The sequence below is a fragment of the Vanessa cardui genome, chromosome Z, assembly GCF_905220365.1.
Source record: "Vanessa cardui chromosome Z, ilVanCard2.1, whole genome shotgun sequence".
NCBI classification, from domain to species: Eukaryota; Metazoa; Arthropoda; class Insecta; order Lepidoptera; family Nymphalidae; genus Vanessa; species Vanessa cardui.
In genome coordinates, this window is record NC_061154.1 from 5194873 (window position 1) to 5222134 (window position 27262).

At 29.3% G+C, this 27262-nt stretch overlaps 4 protein-coding genes across 5 annotated transcripts in view; 2 read left to right on the forward strand and 2 right to left on the reverse strand.

Moving 5' to 3' along the window:
• Nucleotides 1-288: 288 nt before the first annotated feature.
• LOC124542933 (serine/threonine-protein kinase prp4) lies at nt 289-7490 on the reverse strand. 2 transcript variants are annotated; one of them, XM_047120877.1, is made up of 10 exons: nt 7358-7490; nt 6749-6790; nt 3452-4730; nt 3039-3179; nt 2486-2776; nt 2225-2313; nt 1960-2106; nt 1593-1861; nt 1075-1451; nt 289-945 (listed from the first exon to the last, which is right to left on the reverse strand). In XM_047120877.1, exons 2-10 carry the CDS (start codon nt 6757-6759, stop codon nt 739-741), a joined length of 2811 nt encoding a protein of 936 aa, XP_046976833.1. In that variant the 5' UTR covers nt 6760-6790; nt 7358-7490; the 3' UTR covers nt 289-738. The 2 variants fall into 2 exon arrangements, with proteins under 2 accessions (XP_046976833.1, XP_046976834.1); XM_047120878.1 differs by having other exon boundaries at nt 7435-7488.
• Nucleotides 7491-8194: 704 nt separating this feature from the next.
• On the forward strand, nt 8195-10236 carry LOC124543056. Its single transcript, XM_047121074.1, has 2 exons — nt 8195-8365; nt 8462-10236. Exon 2 carries the CDS (start codon nt 8531-8533, stop codon nt 9047-9049), a length of 519 nt encoding a protein of 172 aa, XP_046977030.1. The 5' UTR covers nt 8195-8365; nt 8462-8530; the 3' UTR covers nt 9050-10236.
• Nucleotides 10237-14561: 4325 nt separating this feature from the next.
• Nucleotides 14562-21797, reverse strand: LOC124543055 (importin-7). Its single transcript, XM_047121073.1, has 14 exons — nt 21618-21797; nt 20596-21147; nt 20313-20497; nt 20005-20178; nt 19715-19860; nt 18827-19630; nt 18521-18744; nt 17576-17752; nt 17359-17495; nt 16313-16515; nt 16055-16194; nt 15796-15907; nt 15535-15678; nt 14562-15073 (listed from the first exon to the last, which is right to left on the reverse strand). Exons 1-14 carry the CDS (start codon nt 21699-21701, stop codon nt 15018-15020), a joined length of 3138 nt encoding a protein of 1045 aa, XP_046977029.1. The 5' UTR covers nt 21702-21797; the 3' UTR covers nt 14562-15017.
• Nucleotides 21798-22804: 1007 nt separating this feature from the next.
• The window catches only part of LOC124543029 (inositol polyphosphate-4-phosphatase type I A-like), a 29416-nt gene continuing 24958 nt past the window's right edge, over nt 22805-27262 (forward strand). The window contains exons 1-7 of the mRNA XM_047121039.1: nt 22805-23222; nt 23340-23495; nt 23580-23771; nt 23908-24059; nt 25434-25595; nt 26059-26414; nt 26811-27001. Of these exons, the coding sequence (XP_046976995.1) occupies nt 23105-23222; nt 23340-23495; nt 23580-23771; nt 23908-24059; nt 25434-25595; nt 26059-26414; nt 26811-27001 (1327 nt within the window). The 5' untranslated portion in view covers nt 22805-23104. The remainder of the gene's footprint in view (nt 23223-23339; nt 23496-23579; nt 23772-23907; nt 24060-25433; nt 25596-26058; nt 26415-26810; nt 27002-27262) is intronic.

Consider the following 27262-nt stretch of genomic DNA (forward strand, 5'->3'; position numbering starts at 1 on the left):
ACTTCATATATATAATGTAGAAAGAAATCAATATGCACCCGTGCTTATAGTCAAATAAACTTAATACTTGGCTTTGACACGCTGCCGCGTGTCTAGATCTTACACTTTATTTGTCGGCTGTTATAAAAAATCTGCATTATCATAAAAAGGGGATAGTTTTCAATTAGTTTCTACTTGATGAAAATAAAAGGAAAATCACAACACATTAAAATTTCTTAGTTCTTAATGTATCAGTTCTTATTATTATTAATTAATATAGAATAGTTGTAAAATACAAAAACAAATAAGTCTGCTAAAAATGGCTTTGAGCTAAGTTTTAATATTAAATTTTTCTTTTACAAGGTTTTTTTGTTATAATTAATAATGTAACAACCCTTTTAACCATCAAAACAAAAACTTATATTAAACTGCAGTATATTTTTCAGAATGACCTATGTACCATAAACATTGATAAGCTTATAAATATACATTTAGAATCTGAAAAGAGTGTTTAAAATGTGTGCTTTTACACTTCAATTTAAACCTAAATATAATAATATATTAATTACGTGTTTAATGTTTATATGTACATTAAAACCAATCAATGTCTTAGAACATGGTAGACACATGTTACAACCTTTTTTGTTATTTTAATATGTACACAAAAATAAATTTTACACTTCATGTCAAGTAATTTATATAAAATTTAAAACATGAGACAATTTATATAATTGTCAAAAGTGTATACATATAGGAAGATTAAATTTTTTCTTGAATGAAAGGATGAGCCAGACAATGGTTCACAGATGCTCGCTTTGCTGGATCGAGCATGATCATCCTTTCGAGTAAATCCTTGAGTTGTGAGATTTTCTTAGCTTCTGGGGCAGGTAGGCGATGGTGCGGAGGTGCTAATTCCGTTTGTAAGTCGCGCGTAGGCTTTATACTTGACATAATTACAATTTTTTCCTGAAATAAATAAATAAGCTTTATGGACTACAAACAAAAAATACAGAGATAAGAAAATATTATTATTAAAAATTAATTAGATATGAATTGTAAATTGAATATAATTTAAACCAATTTCGAATAACTCACCCTTTCTGTTATCTTGTCCAATTCATGGTATAGAAAGTTACAATTGACATCGAAATGTTGGTCCTTAAAGTTACCCTTTTTTATTATTTTGTTAGGTATTTTACCCTTTAAGTCCATAAAATATTTCAGCATTTCATTATTGGATTTACCACTGAACATAATTTTTCCTGTCGATAATTCATATATCGTACATGCAGTCGACCACATATCAATACCATAATCGTATGGCACTCCAAGGATAATTTCTGGAGCTCGATAAAATCTTGAAACAAGGTATGGTGTAATGTCATTATCTGTTACATGTGACGCTGCACCAAAATCACAGAGTTTTAGCATTAATTTACTTTCATTAACCAGTATATTGTCAGGTTTTATATCTGAAAAAAAGCAAACAAGATTTTACAAATAAGTTACATAAAGGTATGTGTGTACATAACTATAAAGCCCACCAGCCCTATAATATGTCAACTCTATTTATATTGTGAAAGTTTTTTGGAAGAGTATGTAACAATACTAACCAGCATGTACAATTCCTGTCTTTTTCAACAATTTTAAAGCTAGCAGAATTTGTTGTGTGTAACTTCTTACAGCTTTAATATGTATACCACCATTTTTTCCATATTTCTTCAAAACCTCCCTCAAGTTCATTGAAAGAGGCTCCATAACCATACATAGATGTCGTTTGTGGAAAAAGTGTCGGAAAAGACGCAAACAGTGAAATTTGTCTTCAGGATCAGCATCATTTAAGCGTTTTAAGATTTCCAACTCTCTTAAACCCGTTTTATGCCTAAACAAAAACAAATTTTTTTATCAATAAACTTATTCTTACTTAGTTTGTTATTTACAAACTGTTTGATTGAAAATAGACAACATTAATCAACTTACATAATCTCATTATTTCTAATGATCTTAACAGCAACATCAGTGTTACCACGTGCTTGGTCACGAGCACGCACCACATTTGAAAAGACACCTTGACCAGTGTACCCATAAACTGTATACCTGTTATCCAAATTTTCTCCAATTCGGACCCTGTTGAGAATAATTAAGAATTTTATCCCGTTGTATAATTACACGCTGTTTGGGACCCCTAAAGATTAATCTATTGCAACAGAATTTAAACGTTAATCTATTGCAATAAAATAATTACCTGTAATATCCTTCTGCGTCATCCCAGTTATCAGTAAGCGAAGGATTTTCTAGTGCATTCTTACTTCGAGGCTTTCCAGCAGTTGGGGTCTACAAATTACATGATTATTAAGCATTTCAGTGGATATAATAAACAAGTTTGCTTACAAAGAAAAAAATATATTAATGTTTTTTATTTAGTAATAACAAAATAGATTACAAACTTATGTTATTTTATCTATATTTTGACTGAAGTATCATTATATATTTTTAATTTACTTACATCTACACTACCAAAATTGTCCTGATCTGCAAACATATCCCATTCATTTTTCGTACGTGATTTATCCAAATTCGCTGCACTTTTAGACTCATTGTCTACGTTTCTAACATTGCTCTTCTCCAATTTGAACTCAGTTTTGCTATCAGCTTTCGAGGGAACATGTACCGTAGTAGATTCCTTGGATTTTTTATTGTCAAGTGTTGCAGATTCTACTTTACTAGGAAGAGTTGCTACATTAGTTTGCTCTGTATTTACAGCATTTGTATTACCACTATTATTACAGCCCAATCTCTGTAAAAATACATTTATATTTATATGATGAAGTCATCTTAAAAGTCAGTCAGTTAACTTAAATATATATTTATATAATTGTAATAATAACCTATAATTCTAAATTTATTTTGTTGACTGTACAGTGATAGATGAATGATTTTTTTAATGTTAAATGCTACGATAAAAGGTATAATATGTATAGTGATAAATTAGTCTTTGAAAATTGTGATATTCTGGAAAAAAACAGTAATAAGGCTTTTAAGATATCTATTCAGTATACCTTCAAGAGCTGTTCTCGTTGCCTCCTTCTTCTTTCAATGATTTGTTCTTCAGATTCTTCTTCGTCATCAGTATTAATGGATATATCTAGTTCTTCATCACTAGAACTCGGGACTATTTGGGCAACTTCATTTGATGAATTCTGAAAAAAATTTAGAATATGAAATATGATGTCATACATGTATTTTTATAGATGTATGTTTTGTAAAAACTGAGCAATTAAACTGTAAAACAAGTATTAACTTTAAACTAATTCGCCCAATTTGCTAAAAAAAAAGATTACCAACATTCAATAAATGAATAGTTTACAACCATTTAAGGATGAGTCCGCGTTATTGGTTATGGTTCAGTAGTTTTCATGCGATTAACATATATCGTACATGTGTATAGACAATATATAAAGATAATACTTACGTTATTACCCCTATATTCCCGTTGATCAGTTCTATAATGTTTATCTCGTGATCGTGGTCTATATCTATCTCTACTACGGTCTCGTGACCTGCGATCGCGGTCTGAATACCTCCTATCGCGACGTGATATCGTAGACCTGTCTCTTGATCGCCAGCTCCGGGCTGGTTCCCTTTCTCTTCGTCGTACTTCTGACAAACGACTATCTCCATCACGATCTCTATTTCTCTCTCTTTCGTTTCTTTCTCTTTCGGATCTTTCCCTCTCGTTTCTTTCTCTCTCATTTCTTTCCCTCTCACGTTCTCTCTCTCGTTTTTTTTCCCTTTCCCTTTCTCGTTCTCTTTCCCGTTCTCTCTCCCTTTCTCGGTCTCTCTCCCGTTCTCTTTCCCTTTCTCGATCTCGGATTCTCTCTTTCTCGCGTTCTCTTTCTCTCTCCTTTTCACGTTCACGTTCTCTTTCTCTGTCAATATCAAGTTTACGACGCTCGCGATCTTTTCTGTCACGATGTTCTTTATCTTCTATCCTTTTGTCAATTTCTTTTCTACTTTCCCTATTAAGTATTTCTCTTAAATCTTCCGATTGTCGTTTACTTTTCTGTTTATCTTTTTCCGTCGATCGATCTTTAACAGGTGTAAGTTTACTTATAATTTTTGGTTCAACATCACGATCACGTTTTTCCTTTTTACGAATAGGTGTTTTTATTTCGTCGTCATTTATGCAAACAACCTTATTTTTAATTGATTCTTTACGAGCCTCATCATCGCTTCTGTCAGAACTATATGCAACCAATCGAGCTTGTAACAACTCTTTCTGTTTCATTAGTTCTTCTAGGTTAAGATCGTCCTCAATAATTGTTAATTCTGGACTAGCACAATCTTCTTGATAATTTTCATCTTCTGAATTGGATGATAAAATTTCTAAAGTCTCGCTTATTTTTTGTGTAACAGTACTACTAGTACTTCGCGTTTCTTCTGTAGGTTCATCGCCATTTTTAGATTTGACCGCTTTCATCGAATCTTTTATCGGAGTTTCCAGAGATGATTCCTTTTTCTTAGGTTTACATCGCCTAGATTTTTTTATTAGATCTTCTACGTCGGAAAGTGATGTCTCACTCTCTTGTTTAGGACTTTTGTATTTTTCTTTCTTGGATTTCTTTTTCTTCTTATATCCCTTATCTTCTTTTTCTTCGGATGTTCTTTTACGCTTCTTGTGTTTCTTACTCTTTTTCTTTTTCTTACTTTCATCATCACCATTTGTTGATTTCTCTAAGTCAAGCTTAGATCTGAAACAACAATAAATAAATAAAAGAGGTACTTACTAAAGTACGTGTTAAACGTTCTTCTTCTTCCTTTTTGTTTAAAAAACATTTCTCATTTCTGTAATATTATATAAAGTGATAAATAAAAGTAATAGATATTCGAAAATAATATCAAATTATAAGTTTTTACCTACCGGTCACTTGATTTATTTTTATTGATAAGCTCGATACATATGTTAATGGTAAATTTTGAATTCATAATTAAAATTTTTTTATTTAATGCGACATCTGCTGATTTCGTTTTGAGGCACGGAAATATTTTATCAATAGGGACAGTAACTTATCATTGAAAAAAGAAGTAGCCTCTTATTATATGTTGAGTTAACGTGAAAAGTTTAATTAACTTGTCAATGTCTTTCAAATATATTTAGCAATAGATAATGAAAAAATAATTACAACACTGACATTACAAAGAACATGTAAATGAGTATATATTACTATAAATTTTTCGATCCCAAAACCATTGACCTTATGTTTTTATATTCTAATTCCGTTGATATGTTTGCTTCCGAAAAAAATATACATTATTATAAAATGAATAAAATTATTTTAAATTATATAAAATTTTAACGAAAAGTAAGCAATATAAATTAATTTCCTTTTTCAAATATGACGGGGCTAATCGGACCCCTAACCAAAAATAATGAAGGTAGTATAATGCAAGTGATATAATTGAAATATTAACCATTTAAAAGTTTATTTTTTCTTTTTCAATATTGGGACTTTAGTCCTACATATATACATCCAGTCTTTATTTATGAAAGCTTAATCTTTTATGAAAGCCTTTTTAACTTTGTTGGATCACACAAGTATCCTTATTCGGTCATCAAAAATGTATAAAAGATTGCTTAATTTTTGCATCATGAAGTTCAATTTATATATATAGTCATTTTCGAATATCATACGTTCAATATTTAATGTCCAGCAAACATGAATTAAAGTTGTAATTTTTTTAATTAAATTGCATTTATTCTGCTAATATAATAGATACAAAAAATATCTTAATATAGAACCATTGAATTTTCTACTTTTTATATATATTATTGACAGCATTTATGTATAACACATCATGAGGAAAAGAAAAAAAAATTCCTTTCATATTCTATTCTGGCCATTAATTTAGTGGAAAATTTACTATAAAAATAGATTATACTCCTTTATAACGTTTCTTTTACAATTATAATGTCAAGACTAAGATTCCAAGTAGATAATTTTACTGAAATGTATTTTTCTTTGTTGTTTAATAATAAATTAATTTGTCACATGTGATTAATGTTTTTGTAAAGGTAATAATTCTGCATTTGTATCATTTTCACTTAGCAAAAATTGTATTTACAATATTAATTATGGTTAGAAATTAAAAATTCTTCATATTCCAACTGAACAATAAGTATTGTGTGTAACAATTAATGCTAATTCAAATACCAAACATGTCTTATTTACCAGACAAATTTGTTTCTAATGGTAAGGTTAACATGTTTTGCAAAGTCTATTGTAATTCTATCATAAGTGTGATTTTGGCATGGCCTTCTAATTTTATATACAACATAATATATGTAAGCAGTGTAGTTGAATGGACATCCTGTAATTTTCCGAGTATCCATGAGCACAAGACAGAACATAATTTACTGAAAATTCATTATGGAGTTTGCCCAATACAAACACACTATCTTCGCTTAACATCAACTGAGTCCTCGGACATAATTTCCGCTCGGTTTCAAAATAATATAGGTTATAATCATTTGTATTTTATTGATATAGGTTTTGCCATTATGATAGGTTATATGGTAAAGAAATATGGGCCATTATAGTCTAAGCCCCTGACTGACAAAGACACTATTCACATTGTTTAAACAAATCTCACATACCATGAAGGTTTACCGCAGATAAATATTTTTTAATTCAAATGAACTAACAGTGACAAGCAACAACTTCTGAGAAAATTGAATGCCTAAAAAGTAAATAAACCATCAGCTACTTACTCGTTTCCCATTATTTTCGTTTAAGTAAATCTGCAGCCAAATCTGCAAAAATGGGATATTGTTTTATTTCAAGAATTTGTATTTTAGTTTCGAGAAGATTGTTTTTAAACACTGATGCACTTATTTAGTTCATAATTATGGATTATTGTATATGTAAATGAAAATAAACACTCAAATCGGTTGAAATTACTTTTTAATATTTACAATATTATGGTTGTAATATAGCTAAATTAAGATAAATATTTATTCAATTTGTTTAATATTTAATTCGCTATATGCAACATGAGTTCGTTGCTCTACATCCTTTTTATGATTATAGTTTTCAAGTAAAATGCGAATGTTTAGTCAAGATACGCATTATTTCATTGTACCTTCAAACTCAATATAATAATTCAAGAAATACTTTACTAGATAATCTCATAGTAACGTTTATTGGGAAAACGTATTATTTATTAAATAATAATAATTTGTACATTAAAAATCGATTCACACTTTTTTCAAATATGGTTGTGTATAATGCACACTGTAGTAAACATTAAGTTTAGTTTGTAATACTTTAATTACTAGATACTTATAACATAAACTGGTCTAAGTAATTAATAAACCCACATTTAATTTATCTTCAGGCAGAAAATGTCCCCTTAACAAACAAGAAGTAATTAGGTATTAATTCAACGTGACATTACCGATCAGACCTCCATTTAACTAGCTTTGTAGGCAAGCAAGCAAGGGGAAAAGGGAGGGAGTCTTTTGAGTTTTATTGAATTTTTAATCTTCGGAATTTTGCCATATGGCAATATAATATAATAAATATTCAACATATAAAATATCTTTTTTTTAAATAAATGAATTATCCTCCATTTTTTAAAGCAATATGTTAATGTTAAAATATTAAGTTTGTTTTTAATAAAAAATTCAAATTGCAAATGGCCGTAATTAGATAAAAATGAAATATTCCCTTGCCTAATATATCAAATAAAGAAATTTTAGTAACCCCTTGCAATTGAGCTCTGAAATCATCAATAATAAAATTATCAATGACTCTAGGCAAAATGTAATATCAACTAACAAGTATAAATATATATATAATACATGCTAGTCCGTCCTAGTCCTACAAATAATAGAGTTATTATTTGTGAGCTCTCTATTGCACTGGATAGGATTAACAACATAATCGTTACAGTCAGTAGCTTAACTATTAAGTCCCGTTACGGCCGTTACCGTTAAGCTAAGCCTAACTTTAGTTGCACAAAAACGATACTCAAGTAGACTGTTAATGCAGACAAAATGTTATCGTTCTAGAACAGTTTCGACTTAAATTTTTTTTACCTAAATACTAAATATAAGTCTTTATGAAAACTTTTTAGGAACTGGTAATCTTGTACTTTTTATCATTAACTAGTAGAACTTAGTGATATTATTCTATATGGTAATTGTATGGTTGTTACTCTAGTGTAGCGTAGGCCGTAGCCATTGAACGTTTCTTACTGTCGGTGTCGTTTGTCTGATAGGTAAAAACGTAGTGTTGCTCTTTGGTATGTAATGGGAAATTACAAATTAGAAGATGGCGGTGCAGCATTAATAAAACCTGCCGGATAATTATTTCAGATATTACAGGTACATATTTCTTATTATATTTTCTAATAGTTAATATTTTGTGTATTAAAGTAGAAACTTTGTATATTTATTAATTTAATAAAAATTTGTTTACAGAAACCAATCTTAGAAAACCATATTTACCTTGTTATAAACGATATTGATATAAAATTAAAATAAGTCGAAATGAATACAAATAACATGGTTAAACTCAAAAGATTTTGTTGTGACGACGAGACTGGAGAAGTTATTACATACCAAATCAATGAAGAAACAGGAGAGCCATCAGTGCTGAACAAAATACCTTCTATATTTTCCGTCAAACAAACGAAAAACAATCGTAAGTTTTTTAAATTCCCAAATGGATATATGAGTAAAACTAAGAAATTTCAAGCTCTTAAAGAAAAGATCTTAGCTGGAGCAAATACAACAAGCCCCAGATTGTTCCTTATTATACCTACTCTAATGATATTTTCCAGCCTTGTTTGTGTCATTTTAATGTTGCTTGAAATATTATTACACGTAAGGTGCCACAAGAAAAATAAAAATTTGAAGGATGCTAATTTATATTACCGAAGTCCTTTTCATGTTATAACTAGTACATTTTGTGGCCTGTGCCGTGATAGTGACATGGTATCTAAAATAGGGCAGATACAGGCCAAAAGAAGATACCGATATGATTATCTCAGGGGAATAGCAATTTAGTCTATTTAATTTTTTATGTATAAAATATGTAAAATTATTTAAATATTCTTTGTTAATTATTTATTTTAAGTATTGTAAGTTTTGTTACTAGTTTTTAAAATGGTTGATATGTTGTATAATGGTTAGGGGTCTTCATTTGATAGAATAATTGTTCTATCATTTATTAATAAAAATTGGTCATTGGATAATTGTTTACAATACATATTGAATGAGGCTACGACATTTAGTATTTCTAAATTAAGATTTATGAGTTGAAGAATAATTATAAATTTCATGTGAATCAAAATTATGTTAAATAAAAATCAATGTAGAAATAAACCTATATACTTCATATTGTATTTGCTTGTGAATAATTGCTGATACCACTATGTAATATTTATCTCATGTAATATCATAAATGTAAAAAAATAATAAAAAACATAGGAGGAAATAGAAGTAGTTTTGTAAGATTGTTGCCTAAGGAAAAACCCTTAGTCAACATTATTTCCCTAAACCCATTGAAATGTATGACAAACTTTGATTAATAACAAATGATCCTTAAATTATTGTTGTTACATTATGTTAACATACTCAAACTTAGTGATTACTTAAATATGAATGTATTAAATGTACTTAAAACTTATCTATTGTTTAAATTATATATGTGGATTATGTAGCAGGAAGTAACTTTTCTTTAGTTGGTTTTTGCTAAACTACTTAGGTTGTAAAAATCATTTATAAGGCTAACTTTAAGATGTACACTGCTGTTTTGCAATCACCAAGGGTGCCTTTTGTGAGACATAGTTATTTTGTTCATGTTACATTACAAAATAATTATATTCATTGAATCTGAATACATACTAAGAACCATATTAGCTTACTTCTGTAGAAGTCTTTCTTTATAGTGTACTTTTTTGTAATCATTAAATATTTGAATTGATACCAATAGTAACATAATACTTATTATAAGTTTCTTTAGAAATAATATTATCTTTAAATTACATTTCCTGTAGTATACCAATTTGTATAAAATATATGTTAAATAAATAACTGTATACATATGTCAATATTTTAAAGATCCCATATAATATAAATAAAGATTATAAATAGTTCTTGAGTCAATACACTATGCATATAGGAATGGGGTAATTTAAACGGTGGCTGTATTTCTTGATGTATGTACATTCTAAAATAAACTGTCCCTCATACATATTGGTTTTATTGATAAATAATGCGCATTTATTATCAGTTCTTATTTTAGTAATCTATTAATTTTTAAACGAAAAAGGCATGAACCAAAAAATGTGTGTTAGTATTTTGTAATTGATTTTGGAACATAAAAAGTAATTTCGTGATTTTTTTTAGACCTTCATCTCACCTATTTATGAAACAATATTAGAAATCTAACAGTAACATTTTCTATTCTATTTTCAAGATCGTGTTTTTATGTATATACTGTAACTGTTTTTAGTTGTTTTCTTAGTTATTATATAAAAAATAATTCCATTATATGAATTACTCAAGTATTTATTTTGATGTTTATAATTAATACATTACCTACGCAGTCACTAGGGCGTATTTCGCCCCTCGTTCATCTATTCTTGCAATTATTGACGTCTATTTTAAACAGCAAATCTATTAATTTAACGTTCACCAATAATATACATTTCAGAATTATCTATTACGACAATTTCGCCCAAAAATCTTTTAAGTATGTTTTAAGGTGTATGTTCTTTCACACACTGTTTAAACTCTTTATTCTCAATTTTAACATATAAAATTCTAGTATTGTAAAGGGGATAAAATATCTATTTGTGATTACCTATTTTTAAAGCAGCCGAGTTTGAACTTGATCGTCTTTATATGTTCACTTAAAAGATATGTCTAATATATCATTATGAAGGTATATATTAAGATTGATACCTATATTACGATCGAGGTACGAATAATATATTGAGAAGGTATTACTCTGATGAGTAATATAAAATGTTTCAATAATAAGTTGATGCTTAACATTTAAAGTTAAATATAGTGGTTATTGTTGTTTTGTGTGATTTTATATTTGAAGTGCATCATAGTACTTAGAGATAACGTTACTGCTGATTACTTCATTTCCAGAAATATTTCAAAGGGAGATTGAAATAAAAAGCTAATTATTAAAAATACAGATTATTTTGTAATTATGTATACATCTAAGCAGCCATTTAGAATATTAATATAATATTATCTACAAATAATAATTCATATACTTTCACAATGTAAACATCAGTGTTTGTATTTTGCTACAGGTTAAGTGAATGGTTGATAAATGAAAAGTCACATCATTATGATGATAAGGGTATATGTAACATAATGTAGAAACACAGTTATAATAAGATCTTACGTGGTATAAAGTTGGTGTTGAATTTTAGTTTCTCTCACAGCACCAAACTAAAAGAAAATATTTTAAACTCTGTTGGAATCTACCTTCATGAATAACACGCTATGTAAAAGAAATTATATACTTAAAATCATTTTATATAAAAAAATAAGTATAATGTAGCAAAAGAATTCACTTCGTAGAAATAATATATAAAATATTAATTGGATGATAGCAATAATTACATTATTTTATACGTCAAAGCAGTTTATTGAATTTCATATTAGACAATTTACAGTTTGATAAATCACAAGAAGTTAGGTTTTCAGATCGTGAAAAAAAAATGCAAAACCGAAGAACATAAGGATTCACATTAATCAACGGATATTCTTAGCGAATTTTCTTTAAGCAGTATAATTTATATACTTATGTAATGATAAATTATGTAAAAATGAAAACAAAATTCAAGCAACAGATGTCTTAAAATTAGGGACTCGAATTATCACACGAAAATACATGATGAAATCATTTCGCTAGAGAATATACCATTACATGGATGATGATTTTATTACAATCTCGACTAACAATTTGGCGAAATATAAACGATTTTTAAAAACAAAAGATACCAGTACAGTTAAGAATATTATAATCACATGCTCATAAAGAGTACGTCTACTATAGAGAGTTGATTAATGCTAAAACACACACATTTAGAAATCCTAATTATTCAGGAAGTTGGTAGCACATTATCTTTATATGCGCGTTATATTTTCTACAACATGAAGCACCTACAACAAAATTAAACGATTTGTGATTATGAATTTCATGAGAATGTGTTCTCTTACTTTAATAAAAAAAAATCACAACTTCCCATTACAAAATGTCAACCTTTATAAATTATTCAAACTTAATATTTTTTTTAATTTTCTTTACGCCTGGAAAATGCTTCTTTTATAGCGTTTTTGTTATTACATATTAAATACGCATAAATATATAAAAACCAGTTCATTTCATTGATTTTTTTTTATACTTATGTATAGATTTATACACCACAAACAGTAAGAAACTTTGAATTCATATAACAACTCAAGAATTTTTATTTTCACACTTATTATAACTATGTACTTATGCTTGGCTTATATTTTCTATAATAGAAATAAACACAAACAAAAGCACATAATTAAACATCACAAATATTGAATATTATATTATAATATCGTAAATCTGTGACTAAAACTTAGACATGCAAGTAGTATTCAATTAACAAGAGTACCTCATTTATAAAAATAAAAATAGTCGCTGTTCAAGGAAAAAAAAATACATTGCATTGTTATTCCTGTCCATTGAATTACTTATAATTTAACACATGGTCTTTGGACATAGAGATAGTCGTTCGTAGTACTGCCTTGGAACATTCCCTTTAGATAAAAAAAAGTTACTGTAAAAACTTTCGATTTCATTATCATCTTGAAAACTAAATATAAACTTAGGCAATGCCTCATTGTTATTACCGTAAACTATCAAAATAATGAACAAAAGTTTTTAATATAAACAAGTAAATATTTGTTGTGTCAATTCCTTTTCACTTTAGGCTTTAAATTTAATTGCTTATTTTATAAAAAATTATTGCATTATTTATTGCTGCTATTAAACGTCCCTTAACTCTTTATTCAAAAATATTAAACAATCAATTGTATAGTAATATGAAAAGTCGCTAAAATGTTTATACTATTTAGTGTTTTTCAAAATAAACCTAGCACACCGCATCAAAATGAGTTTAAAAAGGTTATTTTATTTTTCGTCTGTTTATTTTTTACGATTAGCGTTAAACTAGCAGGGGTAACTTTAGGTTCGATGGATTTTAGGCCTAAATAGATTAACATACTCATAGAAATATATAAACGACTAGATGTTGCATGCAACTTCAACCATGTGGAAGACAGTTTTCTTGTAGATTTTAGGTAACAACTGTTTATATATACATAGCTATAACATAACAAAAACCTCTATTTTCCATAATTTTGTTGATATACATTTAATAAGTGCGTTTCGAATTAACAAAAATGTATTGTCAGAGTTTTCACAATTCAGTAAATATAACATTATTTTATATAATACTATTATTTTTTAACTTATAAAGTGTTTAGGGAAGTCCAAGTGCTTTGTAAGTGTTGTACAATTTTTAAATATTTCGAAGCAGTCTTGATAGAAACTTTATCAAAATCGGCGCAATACAAGCCTACGATAAAAGCAATTTAAAAAAAAAACCTGTAGGTATAGTCAATATCCATTGTATACAAAAAAAAATCTGTTCCTAGATTTATTTATATATCGTTTTTCAATAATGTCTAATAGTCTATTTGCATTAAGAATACTATAGTTCGAAAGTAAGGATATGCAATTATATTTCAAAATTATTAATATAATTCAGTAGCCGTAATAACTAGTCAAATAATTATTGATGTAGTTATTAAATATACATTTTGAAGAAGTATATCAAAACTAATACGCAAAATGTAATAGAAAAATTGAAAGGCATTGCATAATGTATTAAAATATAGCAATACATTCCCCTAAATTGCTTATATTTGCTGTCATTTTTTTATATATAACCCTTTATATTAGGCAATGTTTCTCTATTATTTTATTAAAATCAGATTCTAGCAAAAATGCAACTTAAAAATTAATGAATATTTTAAATTTTTATCATTATTTCATTTATTTTGATGACATTTATATATTCCAATTGCGTTTTATATAGCTAGGGATTTTGACGCAGTATACTATGTACAAGTTTATGGAACAGTATAAATAGCATCAGTAATTACCAAGTAATACACTAATTTATTATATCGCTACCAGACATGGTGTACAAAACACGATATAATTTTGATTTTAAAAGACATACAAATTATATGAACAGTATTCACTACCGTAAGCTATATAGTGTTATGTGTTGCAATGCAATGTTTCGATATATTTTTTTATAAAATCTACCATTCCAGCAAAAGTGCTATATATACATTATAATCGCATCCGTCTTTTTTAATGTAATGCACCTGATTTGAGACAAACAAATCACATTTCGATAATTCGTTTTAATAAAACGAACGTCCACGATATAAAGTTGAAGACTATAATAAGGATAATGATGAAAAAAATAATAATTACATATACTTTTTGCATATTTTATAATTATAATAATAATAAAAAAAGAAACAATCTTCATAATTACTTTCTGTAAATTCGTTACCTATAGAGCCTTTAGAGTTTTTTAGAAGTGACAAACAAAATAAAACAAATGCGACTTTCAATTAATTAATACAAAAGCCATTTCAATGAACACAGATGTAAACCTTCTAGAAACATTTTTAATATCAACAATGAAATCATACAAAGCCAGCTCCCTAAGTAATTTCAACTGCATTCTATACGCTAATAGACTATAACATAGACTTATGTCACCGGGTGTAGGTCATTAATGGCCATTATGATAACTTAATATTATTTACTTTGAAATAGATTTTAAAGTAACTAGAGTGTGTGTGGGTTTACTAATATCATTAATGATCTACAGTTTATTTCCACGAAATGATTTAAATAATGCATTGATATATTATTTAAAATAATTTATGAACCAAACTTGAATGTAGTAGGTACTTGTGCAGGAACGGTAAATGAATAACCTGGAACAAATAAGTTTTAATTTAAAATCAATTCTAACTCTAGCATAAAAATAAATAGCTTTAATTAAAGTGTTCTTATATTGGCATTCTTTAAGGGCATTTTTAAACTTTATGGAGCATAGAACTAGACAAAAATCAATTAAAAATTTATTGAATATAATTGTACTATCAACAAAACCAATATTATTATACTTTGGTAGAGTTACATTATAATAACAGTTTTGATTGAAATTAGTTCACTAAGGTAAGTAAAAATCTGCAGTAAAAGTTGGCAATGATGTACCAAGAATTTAATATTGTCAATCTATAAAAAATATGAAAAAAAATCTTAGAAACTTAATAAATCAGGATAACTCGAGAAAAAAGCCAGTAATAGGTCATTTTTATGGTATAAGTACTAATTTGTAATTATCTCACATTTTATAGTAGTTACTCTAATATTTATGCATAATTATACATACCACCACTTTGTTCAATGCGTCTACTGTCTTGTTGGGCTTTGCGTTGATCAGCTAATACAAAAACAGTGTTCAACTGTTTCTGTTGCTCCTCAGTCAAAACACTAGTCAGTGCATGATAAAGTGCTGGTTCACTGGTTGATAAAGCTGTTAAATATAAAACAGTATTACCATATGTAAAAAGTAGCACAAAAGTTATTGATGAATAAATACATAGTCCATCACAAATTCAAAAATCTTTTTAAAATATTCATGGAGTCTTACCTGACAATGTGATTTTAAATTTGATATATTCATCAACAACGCAATCTTTCTCGTCGAGCGGCGTCGTGTAACACTCGATAGCTGTCTCGTCTGGTTCAAAGTCGTCGTCATCCTAAATAAAATAAAAATATATACTTTCATTCATACTTTTTATTAAATTATGATAATAATTATAAAAGTAAGTAGATTACTGTAATGAATAAGTTATATTTAGTTATTTTGAATAATTAATATAGTTTTTATTGTATTGAATACTTACATCGTCACTTTCGTATTCTTCAATCTTGGCAGTTAGGTTGACGCCTTGTTGTGCACTATTTTTTGTTGCTTGCCTTGCGAGATTTTCCAAATATTCATTGTTCATTTGATCGATATCATCATCATCACTAGAAAGCACCTCTGTAAAAATATAAATATAGAGTATATTAACAGCACTTTATGTTACAGAGAATAGCGGTCTATGTTTCGTAAATGAATTTGTTTTTAATAATTATATATATTTTCAGCAAAATATTACCTTCATCCTCATCACCGTCATCTTCTTCCGAAGATGTGTCTTCGTCAGCCTCGGCTCTGGCTTCGTATGCGCGTTTTAAGCCATCAAACAGTACCAAACATGATGGAAGAATTTTAGGCAAAATTTCATCTAGGTTAGGTCTCTGTGGTCCCATCTCGAGTAGAGTGCATATACCGAGCACACATAGCTTCCTATCGTGTAGCCTGTAACAAAAGCGGAAAGTATTATTGTAGTTATTTGTAAACTTATGTTAACAAATATTCATTTAAGTCAATAATAGCTTCGTATCGTCCAAGTAGGCAACCATTATGTCGGAGGTCTATTTTAACCTTCCATACTTCCAGAATGGTTAGATGCTCGAAATAGTGGTCATATATGTAGGCTGAACAATCAGATAGGCCAACATTTAATAAAAACACGACTACGAAATTTGTACGTAACGTAACTCTGTGTACTATCCTTGGTCTATTCACGTTAACCTTTACGAAGATGGTTGGTTCTACATTCAGAGAGCCTAGGCTTGACGAATTAATATATATATAACATTTTCCAATATTTAAAAAGCGGTGCACAAATACTAGCGGTACACATGTAGTGTGTATATAAAGGCATAGATTAATAGAATCAACAGTGTAGTTGATTGTAAAAGCTTCAACGAAATGTTACGATGCTACGTTTTTTGGTCATTTCTGGAAATAGTGGCTTTTTTTAAATTATCTAACTCAAGTAGTCTCAGAAAGGCAAGCGAAGCCGCGGGTGACAACTAGTATTAGATAAAGAGCAAACTCAATAATTCTCATTTCAATGAAGATAATATTTATGTCTATAACAATAAATATTAATACTGTCTATGTGAAAACCTGTATATATATGTATATCTGGATCTACCAGAGAAGCCATATATGATTGAAAAATACCTTAGTACTTTTAACCAATCATACTTCTTTTATATCATATATAAGAATGGTTAATTTAATTAGTCTCATAGATTGATATTATTATAAATAACCCAACATAATTATCCATTTAAACTTTGAAATACATACCCCATGAAGCAGTCTGTGTCATGTATCCACTGTTTAATAAAGTGTTGTGTGATAGATGCGTTAGGAACAGACTCTTGAAGTTTATTAAGAATGGTAAACAGCAGATGTGGATTGCAGTACAGGATGGCTATTAGTACCTAATAACGAAAATAATTTATTAAAACAAATGTCAATATACATTAAAATATTATGCAATAATATGTAATTATGATAGTACCTGTAGCAACATAGTTCTAAGTTCAGATGTCTTGACTTTTCTAGTGAGTCTGCTCAGAACTAGTTCCACAAATGACGGTAGACAGTTGTCTATCTTTCCAGAACATTGAAGAACTATAACTTCAAGAAGTTTTGCTGCATATACCTCTGATTCATCTTCGGCATCCGAGTTGAGCACCTGATCAAATAAAATGTTTTTAAGATCTGGTTCATCATTCAACAAACGCTCAGATTACACAGTAACATAAAAAAGTTTTCTTAAACTAATCAAGAGCTCTCTTGAAAGTTTTCTTAATCTTAATCAAGAGCTATAGATGCTCAACTATACATATCAAAACAAAACATGACAACGAGAGCAAAACATTGCAACAGCAACAGATCATTCACTTGCAATTTTGCTATTAATACTAATTAAATTAAAAAAACACATTCTTAAAGATTTCTATTTTTAATACAAAATATAGTTTTACACATGTACATTCATAAATGTGTCATCTGATTTGCATCATTAAATGAATATCAGAAGAATTGATTTGACATTGATACATCTCAAGGTTTATTGACAACATGTGTATTAGCTACGGCCAATGAAGCTTATATCATCTAAATATGCAACTATATATCCAATGAAAATAGATAAAGAAAAATATAGATAGTGCATTTATATAACATACAAAAATAAGCAATCATTTGTTTAATTACATTTATATATGATTTCGCATTGCATTTTAACTAAAAAAATAAATAATTGAAAACTATAGTAACAGAGATATTGCTGCTTTACTAAAAGTAATTTATAATATATGTAATAACAATTTTTGCTTCACATAGTGAATTTATCTTAAATTATCTACAAAACTGAACTCGCACTGCAATCTGCATTAGTAATTATTATTTATTAATTCAGTTATTATAACAAAAAAAAATAATGCATAGATTAACTTACCGCTTTGACCATGTTAAACATAGCAAGTATGTGATTCTCATTGGACAGGAATGCATTAGTATCAACAGTGATGTAATTGTGAAGTACTGGCATCATATCTGTAAAGTAGTCGAAACCTTCTTTTTCGAACACTTGATACAACATCTCCAACACTTTCCACATATCTTCCGATATTGTCTTTGCAGTCAAATTGCACAATAATGTCATAGCTTCTTCATAGTATTCTGTAATATTATGGTTTTATTATTAATAAGAAGTGTTCTTATACAAAATGATGAAAATCAATAAAAATGATAAAAAAGTTACCTATAATATTGTGATGTAGAATATGTCCAACAACTCTTAAGACTGTCTTTTCTAATTGTGCCATAATTTCAGGATTATCTTCCATTACATTTAGAACTGTTTGCATTGTGTTGAGAAGACCCATAGCTGTGATTGCCTTTTCATCTGTTCCAGAATCTGTTTCAATGACTTTGCTAAAGGTTGTTGCTAAATGATCTGTAATTTCATAGGCCATAGGCATCAGCTGCTCTGTGTAAAGTGGTACAATCTTTTGTAGGACATTTGCAATGTTATCATTTTCAGTTTCTCTGATAACCTGTAGCAATTCCGTTGTGACAGCCTTAACTTGAGGTTCTAGTAATTTGTGCACTTTCTCTTGGGATGTTAAAAGCATTTGGAGGGCAATGGCTGCTTCTACCTTGACAGGTAACTCTGCATCATTAAGCAGTGCATTAACAGTGTATCGGACAGCCTCAATCAAAAGAGGTTCACTCTTGAATCTAACACTAGCAAAACAATGTAAAACCCAGCAAGCCCGAGCTCTCATGTAACCAAGCTGACTGTGGAATTCAGGAAAGACATATTGACTAAGGAGAGAGTCAATCTCTTCTTTGTAGAACTTTTTCTTAATCAGAATGTCATTTAGTGTTCCAACCATATGTAAGGCTCCGTCTCTTTGCCTTGGTCCATATTCCCCACTTTGACTTGTTAGAACTTGCATGCATAGATGCATAGTTCTCTCTAACATATCTTTCCTCTTTTTACAACAGGATATGAGTAATGTCTGTGCTGCTGTTACAGGTGACACAAAATCTTCAAAGATATCTAGAATAAAATTTTCAAATTAAAAACAGTTGTTATTTATAGATTTCCAAAACCAATAGTTATTAGGTATATACAAGAACTCACCAAATTTAATACGAATGTATTCATGGGGGTCAGTGAACCAAAGCTCTTCATCAGCCTCGGAGTAAGACATAAGTGGAAATAGCACGTCTTGAATGATTGCAAACATGTGTGGCTTCAATAACTTCCAGGAATGTGCATGGCTCACACTGTGAACAAAATATGTACACATTATAGTACTACACAATAGAATACAATGTTAATACATTTATAAATTTTCCCAATATTCTAGATGTTATGCTTCTTATTAACTTTTTTATATGGCTACTATAAAAAAAAAGTATTAAACTTACCACTGATCTATGTAACTGATAGTTTGCTGCAATACTCTTGGTGATACATAAACTTTGTTCCTATATTGGTCAAGTACTCGGAGCAAAACCTCTAAAATTCCTCCTGTGAATGTAGTTAAGTACCATTCAGCAAACTGGGCATATTCATCACGTGCGTTAACTGGGCTTCCATACCTACGAAAAGATAATAACAAATATATATAATATAGTAATAAAAAAAAATAAACAACTAATTAGTAATATAAATTTTTCAGACTAACAATATTGTTAATATATAACATGGAAGGATGTGTTTGAAATTAGTTTACCTTTCAAATAAACGATATAAAGTATGTACAGCCCATTTTTTGCATTTCCACCAGGGCAGTTCCATACGTTCATCATCATCAACTTCAAGAGTGCTATCTGGTACAGGCTGCTCCATGACTGACCTCAGGACTTCCATCCATTTGGTGAAAATTTCCTTAGTGATCAGGTCCAATGGCAAAATGTACTATAAATAGAAACATTATGAAAAAATTTGCAATAAATTTTCTATTATTTATAATATTTTTACTTTAAAAATTTAAATTAATAACAAAGTAGATTTACTTTTATTAAGCCATAAAAGCATTTGAGTATTTGTTTCTGTATCAGAACAGATTCCATTGATTGGTCGGCTTGGAGATTCACAATAAGGTTGTACATCATCGGTAATAACAAGTTCATGGCTTCAATGAGTGGAACCCTTTTCTCAGCTGTATGATATTCATAGCTTTTGATAAGCTGATATAGACATAGTAGAGCTCCCATCCAACTATTTGGCTCATGGTTTTGTAAATATATGTGTATCTTGTCAACAATTTGAGTCCATCGTGATGGGAAATCATTTTTTATAATGGTCTTAAGACAAACACACAGTTGTACTCTTATAATATCAGGTGCCTGGACTATAGCATCCACTATCATATCTCTGATCATTGCACGATCTTGTTCATGAATGCTAAATGGTATTGGCTCCCCATCCTCTGCTTCCTTCTCTTGCCATCCAGATGTTATCATGTTCTTCAAGTAAACAACTCCAGCTTGACGTACTGGTATTGACACCTCATGTAGCATAACACCTTGTAGCAATGTAGGTGCAAATCCAATTATTTTGTGAATCTGAAATATTATTTCTTAATATAATTATATGTTCAGATACATAAAAGATTTCAAGTGTCTCTAAAATATTTGTATACATCAAGTCTCATGTAGATTTTTTATCTATAGACATATCTGAATTTTTTATCTATTTTTAGTACATTTTAAATTCAAATGTTGTCTTACAATATCTAAATGTTCGTGTGGTGCGGTTAAAATAATCTCATTCTCAGATATTACAGCGGGGTATGCCATATGCAAAGTGTCAAATCGAGAATCTTCCAGGTTATATATACGATGCATAAAGCAACTAAGTAATAAACGTATTTAAAAGATAAAATGATTTAAAGAAATTAGAGTAGCGCGGCATGTTATTGTCTATAAAAATTAAGAAGGCATGAGCACAATGGCATATCATAGTCACTAATGAACTGTGCAAATTGGTCGCATTGTAAATTTTTCGAGCATGTGGATGACAATATGCGATGTACCTGAGAGAGCTGTTCTTCTGCTTGCTGTCTCTGATTTGGGTCAATGGTAGCGCGCAGTATTTCCGTCAGCTTTCTGGTGTCCATGTTTTCGTGATTAACATTAAACTTTTTATTAAATTATATTTCAAATTTCAATAGAGGACATGAGCCGCTACCGCCGGGCGTGGATAGAAAAGACAGTTTGTCTTTGGTTAGTTTAGAAGATAGGTCACGTGATTTACAGAAAATATAAACATGGAACTACACTTTGTAGTAAAAATATTAGATTGTGTATTTAAAATAATATATTCAATAAAAACATTTTACTAATCGATATATTAAAATAAAATATTTTAAAAAGCATACAAATAAAATACTTTTTTTTCTTACATATCTATATTGTCCTACCGAATATTGCGAAAGCGAATTTGTTTACTTTTCTAATTATAGGGAATATCAAATACTTAATTTTGTTTATCTAGTCAGGGTATTTTATTAGCTTTATTCAAACCCATACCATCGCCAGAGAATTCCATTAGGCGTAAATTACATAGGACTGTTTCAATTATACCAATATTACAGTCATTTTAAGTAAACTTTTATTTTAAGCAACACACCTCCTTCTTAACTCCACTTATGGTTAAGAGGGTGAAAAAAACCATCCCGCCACGAACGCAGGTAATTTGCTTGAATTGTCAGTTAAATTGTTAATTATGACTATCCATACGGCGCTCTTAAAAGGTCTAAGAACATCTTCCTTTAATTTTTTTATGACGGGACTGTTTGAGCGCATTGCGTTTCACTAATAAACTGCTAAGAAAAGGGCAAAGCAAGGTTACTACAACTATATTTATTAATTATTGCGATAAGGAATCTTTCCTTATCGGGCGGCTCTATAATATTTTCGTTCTGACCTAAATATTTTAAGAACTTTGAGCTTAAATAGCTGGAAGCTTGAGACATGACCTCAGCCATCAAGTCTACAATTTTCCTGTTTCATTACTTACTATGCCTCTAAGAGTCATTTTATATATTATAATTTAATATAATTAGAGTCGCGTAGGTGAGTGTCAATTTCCAGACCGAAACAGAGGATTGTAGTTTATTATTTTTGGTATATTCTATTGAATAAATCTGTAAAACTCAATACTATGCAACACTATTTGGTGTTGCATGGTATTATTTATGTCAATGTCAATGAATTCGATCTGTCGTATTATGTCTCTGATTCTGTTGCTACTTCTTAAGTATTGACTACATGTAGTCACTATTTAAGTGTGAGTTAAGACTCATATATTTTGCTAGATTTATTGTTTCATAACAAAGAAATTTATTTTGCTTATAGATCTAAAATACAGACATAAACCAAATGGTTACTTTTATCCAATTCTGTAGTAGTTTGTAACTATATAAATAAATATTACTTAAAATGAGTTAATCGTAAATATGTATGAAAACGTTTGAAAAGGTGTGGTATATATTTGTAAAACAAATGTCAACTTGATAAAATGAGGTTTAATAAGCAAGAGTTGGCTGCATTAGCTTCGCAGACTTCTCAAAGTTTCGATCGCGAAGGGGTCATAGTGCTGAGGGAAAAGCAAGACGGATTTTTTCGCCGTTCTGAAGGTATCGTAAACAATTGCCAAAATGTTTGATTGAAATTTTTGCATGTACAAAAATATTCAAATTTCTTGATTTGAATGTATGATATTATTTTACTTTATGGAAAAAAATACTTCTTAGGTTGCTCCTTACGGTGGTTTCGTCTCAGAGGAAACCTTTTATTTTATCTAAAAGGCCCTGAACCATGGCATGAACCTGTCGGTATAATTGTATTAGGTCATCATCAAGTTAAAGTACAGACTCAAGATGAAAATGGATACTGGCCATTTCAAATAGGTAATTTTTTCTATTTAATATGTAATTATATTGGCAGCCTATATTATTGAATATCAGAATAAATAACTATTATTTTTCCTTAAGTGTGGGAAAATGGAATTTGCTACAGAATGGCCACATTTCATGAAGCTGAGCGTACATTATGGTTGAAAGCGATACAAATGGCACCCTATGACGTTGTAAATGCACAAATAGTTGCACTTAAAGAGAAACTTAACAAAATAAGGGCAGTTACTGATATAACAACATATAGATTGCAAAAAGGGATTGTATTGGGTGAGATGCATAATTTTTTGTAAAGTAAAAACATCAAATGTATTGTCATATATTTCTCTTAATTATATAGAACAGAATGTAGAAAGTGCTGTACAATGAAGTACTCATAATGTTTTAAATATTCATGTACTTTCAGATACAAATGAAGTACCGCTGTGTGAGCTAGCTCTGTCATGTGATAATCTTTTATGTGATGCGCATGGTCGACCACCATCACCACTAATTGTAGTTTATGTCAAATATTCTAAAGGCCTTTGTGTAAAATATGGAACAACAGAGATCGTAGAGGTGAATACTTGATAGTAACTATATTTATAATGCTAGATATTCTTGTTTGTGATTTATTTTTCAAAATAAACTCACGTTTTTTTAACTTTTGAAAGAGGACTGATTGCTCTTGTAACAGTTTATTGAATTAGCCTAGCTAGGACAGCCATGCCCGGCTAGTACACAAGAGGTTTAAACAAGTGCTGTATTGATTTTTTATCCCATAAGATAGTGCGGATCTTACTTAATTTTTATATAAGCTGTTTATTGAAGTTTTTCTTTACTTGTCTAAAAACATGCTTATTTCTTTTGAAAAGCAAGGAGATGCAGTATTGCTTAATAATAACTTTTAATCTTAAAAAAGCATTCAATACAAAGTAGTTATTAATATACTTTGTAACACTACAAGAGCCAAAATAGAATAAGGATACCTTCCTTATATATATAGCGCTATAATTGAGTTATTAATATTGCATAAACATTCAAGGAAAACCTAAGTAGCATTATGCTCTATAGTTATACAAAAGATATCAGAATTATAAAATTACTTTTACAGTATTGGAGAAATGTAGCTTGATGCACCTTAAGTAATATTTATGTAAAATAAAACTTTAAAATATAGTCACTGTGTGCATAAGGCATGCACAAGTTATTTATAAAAGTTTGAAATCTGTTTTGTAGGATCATTACAAGAGTAAAAGCTATTTTATAAACTTAATAATCATAGACAAAAAGCTTACATCAATGTCCTTGTTTTCTAATTTTAATGGTCATGGATAGGAAATAAGTGTGGAAAAAGGATGAATTTACTATTAATCAAGAAAAGAGTATTCAAAATTAGTTACTGAAACTCATATTGCTTTACAGCAATATGAGTTTCAGTACTTACTTTCTACTCATACTTGACTTAGGTACGTCAAGTATGAGTAGAAAGTATTGATTATTATTTAAAAAAAAACTAAATGAACAACAATTAACTGTAATGAGAATATTAGCAACAGGATAGAGTAAATTACATAATTAATGCAAATTCCGCATTTGTGATCGCGTAAGAAATTTAAATTAATCAATTTAATTATAATGACTTATTTTACGCTGATTCGCCATTACAGATCATGATTAATATTTGTTTCATATAATATTCGTCATAATGTTCTGTCCCCACAGAACATTATGACGAATATTATATTTTGATGAGATACACCTAGACCTATATTGTCCTAGATCGACATATAATTATTAATAAATAGTTTTTTTGTGGAATAAACGTACTATTTTTGTTTATAAAAAATACAGATGTAATTTTTTTTTCTTTATTTTTTGATAGTTATATTTATTAGACTGTCAAGTTGGTGAAAAATATGGCTATAGTTTAGTTTAAATTTGTGTTTCTAGACTTGCAGTAATCCCAGTTTTTCCAAGACTGTATTGTTTCGTGCCAGTGATGGCTTAACTCGAGATGCCATAGTTAGGATAGTCGTATATGACGTTAAAGAGAGGGTTTCGGAAACAGCCGTACCAATGGGTTTCACTTCCTTACAACTGAGTACTATACAGGTAACACTTTATTTATACTGTAATAATTATTCAAACAATACACTTATAATGACGTAGTAAATAGAATTTTAATTTATTCGGTATGTTGTATGTTCATTAATTTATAAATAAAAAATAAATAAAATAAAAAAATAAAAAAGCCATTTATTCTACTACTCATTTTTTGCAGTTACAATACAATACACCTTCATTTATCAATAATCTGATTTGTGGTATTAAATTTAAAACTTAACATTTACATATTTGCTTATTTTAAAATTCATATAAATTCAAAAGATAAATAATTAAAAGTAAATAAATAATTATTTACATATTTTGGAAAAATAAATATTTACTAATCATTGTCGTAATCATTTCTTACAAAAACTTATTTGCATTATACAATTTCATGATTATTATCATTGATACGCGTATGACAATTGATTTTTTTGACATTAATTTATATATTTTGTTTATTTAATAGGAAGCTCAAAGGTTGCGAGTGGGACTCGTTGCCCGTGACAACAAAACTATTGGGTTTGTCACGATAAATGGATGGAGCTTAGAACCTTCGTATATCGGAACCAGTCCAAGCCATGCGAATGATAGGAATTGCATAGACGTTCCACAAAAAGTTCTATGTCACCGACGATCACAGTCATTGCCTCCTAGGCTCGGCTTGAAGTTAAAATTTCCCTCCTATGGAAACCTTTTAAAGCAGAATTTCGTCAACAGCCATCAAGTTACATATAGATTCCATTCTGGCCTAGGAGGAGATATAACAGTTCACGAAATTATGGCTGAACCAAAACTGTGTTACCAAATGCCGATGCAAGTGCTGTGAGTAGTCAACTATAAAAATAACTGTTATATGATGGTTCTTGTAAATATATATACAACTTGCTGAAACTTCGGTTTTATTCGCGCGAAATTGATAATACTTTACCTATAACAACAATTTTACCTCTCGTCGTGTGAATGACCAAGAGTAACCTATATCTTTTTCTGGCATTCAAACTATTTACATACGAAATTTCATCTAAATCGGTTAACTGGTTTAAGCGTAAGGTTAACAGTTAACAGAGAGTTAATTACGCATTTATACTATTAGTATAGATTGATAAAAAATATAACCATAAGGTTAAAGTGAGGGTTATTTATGTTATGGAAGAGAGTAAGGTGCTGTTTCTTAATTATTTTAGTAGATCGAAAATTATGATATGTCATGTGTTGTAGAGATATATACATTCAACGAGAGAAAGAGCTTTTGGAAGAGCTTTTATCCGTGGGAGATGTCTGTGGACATTGGCAAAGTAAGCAGCTAGGGTTGGCGAGCACACACGTGTCGTTATTGAAGCATTATTGCCATTCTAAGAGGTGCTTACATCAAGCTGAACATGCATATTTCAAAGCAAGTTCTAAGAAAGGTAGTGGAATAAATTCTATACACTTATATATAGTATGTTATAATATCACAATGCTCCTGAATTTTTACTTTATTTTAATTTCCCGCATTCTTAAGTTTCACGACTATCTTTAATTATGCTGGTCTGGTTAAATATATTATAGAAAAACCAGTTGATGACTACAGCCCTCCTCTATTTTATTCTCTCGAGTTCTTCATATATTGATGCTACAGGGCCACATGATCTCAAAATCCGCCCTTTCTTTACGCTGGAAAAACGCTT